The 10,027-nt window shown below is 44.7% G+C and overlaps 1 protein-coding gene across 1 annotated transcript; it reads left to right on the plus strand.

The window, feature by feature from the left end:
* Positions 1–4,147: 4,147 nt before the first annotated feature.
* LOC137555845 (uncharacterized) lies at positions 4,148–4,795 on the plus strand (the record flags this gene model as incomplete). The annotated part of the gene is made up of 1 exon (XM_068271597.1): positions 4,148–4,795. A coding segment is annotated over one exon (648 nt), but the record flags the coding sequence as incomplete, so codon positions are not given.
* Between the last annotated feature and the right edge of the window lie 5,232 nt (positions 4,796–10,027).

A 10,027-nucleotide genomic window follows, 5' to 3' on the forward strand; every position in this document is an offset into this window, starting at 1 on the left:
TCAGGCGAGCACTGTTAAAACAGCGCAGGAGATTTGGGTGCAGCTGGCGCCACCAGAGGCCTTAATGGGAATTACAGCTATAGCAGTGCACAGTGAGTAACTTCAGTGCCTACAGAAGACAGAGCTTAAAGGGGCAAAATTTAAAATATGTGCAAACATATATAAATAAGAAGTACATTTTTTCCAGAGTAAAACGAGCCATAAATTACTTTTCTCCTATATTGCTGTCACTTACAGTAGGTAGTAGAAATCTGACAGAAGTGACAGGTTTTGGACTAGTCCATCTCTTTATAGGGGATTCTCAGGGATATATTTATGTTCAAAAGCACTTAGTGAATGGCAGTTGCTCTGTCCAACTGCCAAAAAACTGTGTAGGGAGCAGGGAAGCTGGCCAGCATCATTGTTTAAATCCTTTTTAGGGAATATATTTATAAAGCATAAAAGCCTTGCTGAGAATCCCCTATGAAGAGATGGACTAGTCCAAAACCTGTCACTTCTGTCAGATTTCTACTGCCTAGTGCCTACTGTAAGTGACAACATTATTGGAGAAAAGTAATTTATGGCTCATTTTACTCTGGAAAAAATCTACTTCTTATTTGTATATGTTTACACTTATTTTAAATTTTACAGTTTTTCGCTGTAGTGCCCCTTTAAGTTACTTTTAAAACACTATAATTCGTCCGCCAGCGATATCTAGAAGTCGAATTACATAATTCTCCACTATCCACGTCGACCTGTAGGGGGAATAGTAATTAATGTGCAGGAGCAGGGTAAGCCATATATCAGCTGTATCCAGCACACAAGTCTTCCGGCGGCTATTTCATAGGTACTCAGATCAGACCCTATGTGTCCAAAGTATTTAAAGAGGAACACCAGTGAAAATAATGTAATGAACAAAAGATTTAGTCAGTGTTTGCCCATTGTAAAATCTTTCCTCTCCCTGATTTACATTCTGACAGCTATCATATGGGGACATTTTTACTGCCGGCAGGTGATGTCAGTGGAAGTAGCTGCTGCTTGTTTTTTTGGCAGTTGCAACTAACTGTTATTTCCCACCATGCAACAAGGCTCCCACAGTGTGATGTCAGCACCATGTTCCTGACATCACACTGTGGGAGGGGTTTCAACACAATATCAGCCGTACAGAGATGATCCGTTTGAGAAAAGGAAAAGATTTCTCATGGGAAAGGGGGTAACAGCTGCTGATTGGGATGAAGTTCAATCCTTGATCATGGTTTCTTTTTAACTACCATATGTGTAGGTAGGGTCACTCTTTAAGTATATATATATATATATATATATATATATATATATATATATATATATATATACATATATACATATATTATTCTTTACACTTGTAATTGTCAAGGAATAGTATTTTTGTTAGTTGCCTTCAGCCAGGTTGTCATATTTCTGCCTGGTGGATTCTTACACGTACCCTAGTCACCTTCTGGATGATATCATACCTAATATAAACGGAAAAAGATGACAGATGGAATATACTCCAAGTTTTGAATTTTACATCCTAGTATCCATAAAATGTAACTGTTCTTCTTGCAGCATAATAGAGAAACAGAATGTTTTATGTGCCAGAACTATGCTCGATGAGTTTATACTTTAACCTCTTTTGGAACATAGGGTAAGCTGTTGTTTCAAGCCAAATGGAATGGAAGGTTAGTAGCCTGCTATGAAACACAATTGTATCAGACATCTGAAAGCAATAAAACCTACAAAAAGGAAGCAAATAATGGTCAATAACAGATGAAGGTGAAACGATGATAGCATACAACTTAAAAATAATTAGCACAATGTAGTATTTGTTAGTGAAATATTTTATTGAATTAATAATTCCAGATAGTCCCCTACTTAAAAAAGTAGCGTTACAAACATCTCATACAGTCAGTTTTCCTTGTGTATAGAATGTGCTGTAGTGTTTTTGTTATTACATATTTTTGTTACTACATGTTATAGTATTATATAAACTGTAAGTAAATTGCTTAAAGCACAACAAAGCACATTGAGAACAACCAAAAACCACTGTTTATACTGTATGTCCAAGTATGTATAATACATGACTTATCTCACAAACAAAGCTGACTTGCAGGGGAGTAGCAATAGCCATAGCAGCTATAACAACTGCTATGGGGCCCTGGAGCAGCAGAGGGGGCCCAAGTTGGAATTGATGTGTTCACTATTTATTTTCCTGGTTATCTCCACCCTCTGACTTTAGCTCAGTGTCCACAGACTGTTTGCAGTATACATTGCATAGGAATGTACATTGCCCATTCAACTCATATCCCATAGGGTAGAGGCAGGTGGCATTGCTCAACACTGCCTAGGTCTGATGGGCCCCATCAAAATTCTGCTATGGGGCCCCATAATCTCTAGCTACACCACTTCTGACTTACAAATAAATAAAACTGCCTGCATTTTATTATTATTATTATTTACTTAATTTATCTATGCTGTGATTTCTACTGTTGATGCCACTACTACCATAACAACTACTAGTTGTACTATCAGTACTATCGCAGCAGCTATTAATCTATAATAATAAATTTGAAGCCATCAGCAGTATGTGTGTGTGTCTATCTACCCCGGCTAGTGTTAATCCTATATAATAATAGGCCTGTCGCTATGTCCTCCTGTGTCCCAGTGTCTGTGTGTTGTCCCTGGCATGCATGCACGGCACGCAGAACGACTTCAAACAGCAAGGAGGATGGGAGCAGGGAGACTGGCGGGTGTGTGTGTTCACACGCATTTGTTGTGGCTATGCTCGTGTGGAACATGTATGTGCACATGCGGGTCGTGCCCTTGCATGTGTTGCGAGGGGGAGGTGGGGATTGTCGCGGCTGAGGCCTAGCACTCATTTTCTCAATGGATGGGCCTTTTAATTAGTGATAATATAAATATTAAACAACATACATTTTATCTATCATTGATCATAATTAACAACCTCAGGTATCCAATTGCTTATTATAACCACTTATGTGCACTAGTAACTTGATAGACAATGCAAAATGTTTATATATTTTTTTTCCTGGCCTAGGTCAACTTTCTTCTGTCTTCCCTCCCAAGTGCAACCCTCTTCCTTCCTTATGCTTCAATCTCCCATCCCATGTGCCGATCTCTCTTCCACATAAAACATCCATGTAGAGCAGCCTCTTTTTTCAAGGTACAATTTCCTTTTGTGGCAGATTTTCTCTTCCACATGCTGCTTGTCTTTTTCTGCCACCTCTTCCATATGCAGCAACTACTTACACCATGCCCAAACACCCCCTTTGACAGCGGCACCCTAGGTCATGGTATGCAGGACCTTTGCAAAAAATGTGTCCCTAACTGTAGATATTCAAGTGTTGAGCTTGAATTTCGCATAATCAAAATGTCACATCAAAATTTGCAACTATGATGCAACATTGTAATCTGAAATTTACCGAAAAATCATAATTTATTTTGCTCATAATCAGAATTGTGATCTGTGATTTTTCAATTAGTCGTAATAATGTTAAAATGCACAATTTGCTTTTTGAGAACTTCCTATGTGGGCATCAGATCAGATTGGGCACCAGCTATGACTACTGGTGGATATTGAGGGACACCAATGACTACTGGCATAAATTCATTGTTCTGTAAGGCCTTGGCATAGGATATTATGTACCAGTTCTGCAGGATGCAGCTTGCTCATGTGCTGTCTGTTGTACTTCATATACTCCCCATTAAGCAGAAAATGCTAGTCAGCTATAAATATATATTATTTTTGATTTATATAGCTCCAACATATTCCATGGCAGTGGTGCTCGGATACCCCTTTTTATTATTCGAGTTTGGTCGAACTCGAATAGTAAATTATTTGCGTTCGGTCGAATATTCGAGTCGAATATTTTTTACTATTCGATTCGACCTCGGACTTCGAGCTCACTATTCGAGTCGGTATTCGAGCTCATTATTCGAGCTGACTATTCGAATTGGCCTTAAATAGATTCCAACACTTGTTTTGAGGGTAAATGATGCAAGAAACATCTTTTTTTCAAGTAACAACAGCAAGTAATTATGTGGGGATGTTCCTTTAAAAAAAAAAGGAGGAAAGAGAAGTTGTGTCCAAAATTCTGTTCAGTACAGTGTATATATTTCTTCTTCTTCTTCTTCATATTCTATATCTTCTTCTTCTTCTTCTTTTTCTTCTATATCTTCTTCTTCTATATCTTCTTCTTCTTCTTCTTCTTCTTCTATATCTTCTTCTTCTTCTTCTTCTTCTTCATCTTCTTCTTTTTCTTCTATATCTTCTTCTTCTATATCTTCTTCTTCTTCTTTTATATCTTCTTCTTCTTCTATATCTTCTTCTTCTTCTTCTTCTATATCGTCTTCTTCTTCTTCTTCTTCTTCTTCTTCTTCTTCTTCTTCTTCTTCTTCTTCTTCTTCTTCTTCATCTTCTTCTTCTTCATCTTCTTCTTCTTCTTCATCTTCTTCTTCTTCATCTTCTTCTTCTTCTTCATCTTCTTCTTCTTCATCTTCTTCTTCTTCTTCATCGTCTTCTTCTTCTTTATCTTCTTCATCTTCATCTTCTTCATCTTCTTCTTCATCATCTTTTTCTTCTTCATCTTCTTCTTCTTCTTCATCTTCTTCTTCATCTTCTTCATCTTCATCTTCTTCATCTTCTTCTTCATCTTCATCTTCTTCATCTTCTTCTTCATCTTTTTCTTCTTCATCTTCTTCTTCTTCTTCATCTTCTTCTTCATATTCTTCATCTTCATCTTCTTCTTTATCTTCTTCTTCTTCATCTTCTTCTTCTTCATCTTCTTCTTCTATATCTTTTTCTATATCTTCTTCTTATTATTATTTTTCTATTTCGTCTTCTTCTTTTTCTATATCTTCTTCTTCTTCTTCTCCTTCTTCTTCTTCTTCTCCTTCTTCTTCTTCTTTTTCTATATCATCTTCTTCTTCTTCTATATCGTCTTCTTCTTCTTCACTTATTTCTCTTTTTTTTTTTTTTAAAGAAATTAAACTATTTTTGAGCGTAATAAATAGCTGGTGGCGCACGCATGTTGGAAGCGCCATTGTATGTGCTCCCTGGCAGTGGAAACACACAGACAGCAGGAGGTAAATTCAGCAGCAGCAGCAGGAGGAGGAGGATGATTGTGTGGCAGCAGGCAGTCAATGAGGCAGGCAGCGAGACATAATAGGCTGTGGCTAGCGGTGGTACCAGGCCGTAAATACACAGCATGAGGTTCCAGACAGCGGTTGTGAAGCCCACATCAAGTCCAATACACAACTGGGACAACACAGTTTTCAACCCGGACACCTCTAAAAATAATATCACAAAGTATTAATAAAAAGTATATATATTTTTATCGTTTTTTTTTAAAGAAATGCAGCTATTTTTGAGCGTAACAAATAGCTGGTGGCGCATGGTGGAAGCGCCATTGTATGTGCTCCCTGGCAGTGGAAACACACAGATAGCAGGAGGTAAATTAAGCAGCAGGAGGAGGAGGATGAGTGTGTGGCAGCAGGCAGTCAATGAGGCAGGCAGCGTGACATAATAGCCCTGGTACCTAGCGTGATACCAGGGCGTACATAAACACAACAGGAGGTCCTAGACAGCGGTCGTGCAGCCCACATCGTGTCCAATACACAACTGGGACGACACAGTTTTCAACCCGGGCACCTCAGAAAAATTAAACCTTTTTTTTTTAATGGTTTTTTTTGTTTTGTTTTTATAGCAAATTACACAGGTCCCTGCTCACCATGTTAGTGGCCTGCAGAAAGGGAGCCAGCACTAAGCACACCTGCTGCATGGGCCTCCAGTCGTCATCGGGGATGATGGACGGGATGTTGCTGGTCTTGTCCCTTTTCTGAGCGGCGGAAACAGTGGCCAGGGCAAGGTACTGGTTGACAGCGTGCTTCTGTTCAACCAGATGCTCCAACATCGCCAGGGTGGAGTTCCAGCGAGTTGGAACGTCAAGGATCAGCCGATGGCGTGGCAGCTCCAGCTCCTTTTGCACGTCTTCAAGGCTCGCACAGGCTGCAGGCGAGCGCTGGAAGTGACGCACAACATTCCTTGCCGTTTCCAGCAGTTCGCCCATCCCCTGGTAGGTGCGCAAGAACTTCTGCACCACCAGGTTCAGCACGTGGGCAAGACAGGGGATGTGGGTCAGGTTTCCCCTGTCAATTGCGGCAACCAGATTGGCGCCATTGTCGGCCACCACCTCTCCGACTCTGAGGCTTCTGGGGGTCAGCCAAATCCTCTCCTGCTCCTGGAGTTTGGCCAACACATGGGTTGCCGTCAGTTTGGTCTTCCCAAGGCTGACCAACTGCAGCAGCGCTTGGCAGTGGCGGGCCTTCATGCTGCTGCTGAGGCGGGGGGTTTGGCCAGGTGTGCCGGAGGATGGCAGAGGATCGGAGGAACCTGCTGCAGTTCCCCTGACCCTGCGGGGTGGCACCACCCACTGTGTTGCTGCTGCTGCTGTGCCCGCTGCTGCTCTCCCATCCTCACCCCCTTCCACCAAGCTGACCCAGTGGACAGTGAAGGACAGGTAGCAGCCTGTCCCGAAGCGGCTGCTCCAGGAGTCCATGGTGACGTGGACCCTTTCACTAACCGCGTGCTCCAGCCCTCGCTCCACATTGGCCATCACAAAGCGGTGCAGTGCAGGAATGGCCTTGCGGCCAAAGTAGTGTCTGCTGGGGAGCTGCCAGTCTGGGGCTGCACAAGCAAGAAGAGCACGCATGTCGCTCCCCTCCTGCATGAGCGTGTACGGCAGGAGTTGGGAGCACATGGCCCGTGCCAGCAAGCCGTTCAGCTGACGCACGCGACGGCTGCTGGGAGGCAGAGCCCTAACCACCCCCTGGAAGGACTCGCTCAAAAGGCTCTGGCGTGGCCTTTTGCTAGCACGGGAATCAGCGGACACAGCAGAGGAGGCCACTGAGGACTGGCTGCCAGAACAGGCCTCAGTGTTGGCGGCAGGAGTTGCAGAGGGGGGAGGAGCAGTGCGTTTCCGCACTCCTGCTGGTGGTGCTGGAGGAGCAGGAGGGCCGGTGGCTGCTGTTGCTGTTGCTGCTGCTGAAGGCTGTGCAGTGATGGGTGTGGTGCCACTGCCAGCACCAGATGCCTTCAGCCTCTGGAACTCCTCATGCTGGTGGAAATGTTTAGCAGCAAGGTGGTTGATGAGCGAGCTGGTGCTGAACTTTAAGGGGTCTGCACCTCTGCTCAACTTCCGCTGACAGTGGTTGCAAGTGGCGTACTTGCTGAAAACTGTGGGCATTGTGAAAAATCGCCAGATTGGTGACAAGAACAACCCCCTACGGCCTGGAGCCACTGCTTCCTGTCTCCCTGTGGTGGTTGGGGGGGGGGCTTGGGTGCGGCTGGTGGTGGTACTGGCAGATGCTGCTGCTGCTGCTGCTGCTGCTGCTGAGCCTGCTGCTGAGCCTGCTGCTGAGCCTGCTGAGCCTGCTGAGCCTGCTGAGCCTGCTGAGCCTGCTGAGCCTGCTGAGCCTGCTGAGCCTGAGACACCAGCAGGCTGTGGGACCTGCCTACTGCTGCCAATGCTTGCAATGATGTGCCTCCTTGCAAGGCCCACAAGCGCATCCTCCTCCTCCTCCTCAGAGCTGCTGATGATGACATCCCCAGGTGCTGGTGGTGGCGGCACCCAGTCTTTGTCTGTCACCACGTCATCATCATCATCATCATCCTCCCCCTCCTGAAACATGTCCTGCTGGGATGATGACCCCCCAAACTCCTCTCCTGATGCATGGATGGGCTGCTTGACTGTCACCACAGTCTTGCTGTCCAATCCCTCATCCCCCAAAGTGCCCATCAGCATCTCCTCCTCCAAATCGCCAACAACAGCAGACAATTGACTCATGATGCCTGGGGTCAAAAGACTGCTGAATGACAGATCGCCAACTGACGGTGAACTGGCCTCCTCCCCAGGCCCTGCTGGGCGGCTGCAGCGAACAGGGGTGGTGGTGGTGGTGAGGGTGGAGGCCTCGGATGCAGAGCTGATGGCGGGCTGCTCATCCTCCGTCATCAGTTGCACCACAGTGGCTGCATCCTTTTCCTCAATGGGACGTTTCCGACCCGGCTGAAGGAAAATAGGAGCAGGTACTACACGCTGCTGCTGCTGTGTCTCTGCAGCATGAGTTGCTCCTGCTGGGCGGCGCCCAAGGCGCCCACGGCCAGTGGCTATAGGCAGAATGTTAGCCACTGATGTAGCTGCTGCTGCTGCGGAACTGTGCATGGTGGCGCGGCCGCGGCTTGCCACCATGCTGCTCCCTCTCCTCCTGATTCCCTTGCTGCCCTTCCCCTTGCCCAAACCGCGCTGGCTGCCACTTCCAGACATCTTAGATGTTTTGGGCGTAAACAAAAAAGTTTTTTAAAAGGGCGGGTGAAAAAGTGGGGTACTTTAATGGAGTGGGTTGGTGGGTGAGGTGACACTAATCACTAAGTGATTAGATCGCTAATTGATTACTAGTACAGTACTAATACAAAATACAATAATTCAGTAATCAGTAAGTGTGAACAGTGAACAGTGAGTGTGTCCCCTAGTACACTAACTAGAAAATACAATAATCAGTAGTAATCAGATTCAGTAGAAGGAAATAGAGTGTGTGTACTGTAAAGACAGTGCACGCACACACACACGCAGGAGCTAGCCTATCAACAGTGACTGAGTGTCCCTAGTACAGTAAGTAGTAACAGTAAGTAGTACAACTAGAAATTACAATAAGTAATCAGAAGGAAATAGAGTGTGTGTACTGTACAGACAGTGCACGCACACACACATGCAGGAGCTAGCCTATGAACAGTGACTGAGTGTCCCTCCCTAGTAGTAAGTAGTAACAGTAAGTACAACTAGAAATTACAATAATCAGTAGTAATCAGAAGGAAATAGAGTGTGTGTACTGCATGCACACACGCAGGAGCTATGAACAAACAGTGACAGTGAGTGTCCTAGTACAGTTACAGACTACAGTATAACTACAAAATACAATCACTCAGTAGTAAAGGACAGCAGAAACACTGGTATAGATGAGAAATAAACTAACAGAGGACAGGAGGACAGCTGTGCCCACACAGGCAAGGCCCTGAGGCCTAAAGCTGTGTAAGCTTGCCTGCAGCAGCTGCCTGTCTCTATGTAACACACAAGCTACTAACTAAAATACAATGTCTATCTAACTAACAACAATATGGGTGTGTATAGGAGGTGTATGTGAGCAAAAACGCTAGGTAATTGACCACTATAGAGCTCTTGCTAAGCCAAAGCACAAATAAAGGAGCAGATCTCTCTCTGTACAAAGTCAGGCAAGGACGGAAAAACCGAACATGGTGGCCGCTATTTATAGGGTAGGGGCTGGCCAGGGTCCCCCTCTGTGATTGGCTGCCGTCAGAGGGCCTGGGAGCCCTCTGATTGGCTCTAAGGACATCAATCTGGGCTATGACGCTATTCGAGCTCGGTATTCGAGCTCGAATAGCGCTGTTTGCTCGAATAGCTCGAATAGTGAGTGGGCTATTCGAGTTCACCCGAATAGCCCATTCGAATAGCTGCAGCTATTCGAGCTCGGTATTCGAGCTCGAATAGCTGAAAAAGAGCTTGAATATTCGAGCTACTCGAATATTCGAGCTCTGCTGAGCACCCCTGTTCCATGGTGCTGTATGACAGAATAAAATGTATTAGCAGTGGGGTGGACCAGAAACCAATGGGGACAGACGTGTGCTACGGCAGAAAAACCCTGTAGCCCACCAGGGTCTAATGTAGCAAGAATAAAGTTCTGAAGCAACAGGTCAAAAAGTAAAACAATACAATATAAACAATGCAACAATTAACAATGCAAGTCAATGTTGATTGCAGCTGATGCAATGATTAGATCAACTAAATATGTTTGCATGGGGTGGAAGGTATGTTCCCACATTGAAAGACAAAGGGGAAAGAGATCCCTGGCCAATCGGCCTTACATTCTAATGGGTTAATGCCTGGAATACACCATGCAATTTCCTATAAGATTGTTGGGTCGAATCAATAATTTCCAACAG

The sequence above is a fragment of the Hyperolius riggenbachi genome, chromosome 1, assembly GCF_040937935.1.
Source record: "Hyperolius riggenbachi isolate aHypRig1 chromosome 1, aHypRig1.pri, whole genome shotgun sequence".
NCBI lineage: Eukaryota > Metazoa > Chordata > Amphibia > Anura > Hyperoliidae > Hyperolius > Hyperolius riggenbachi.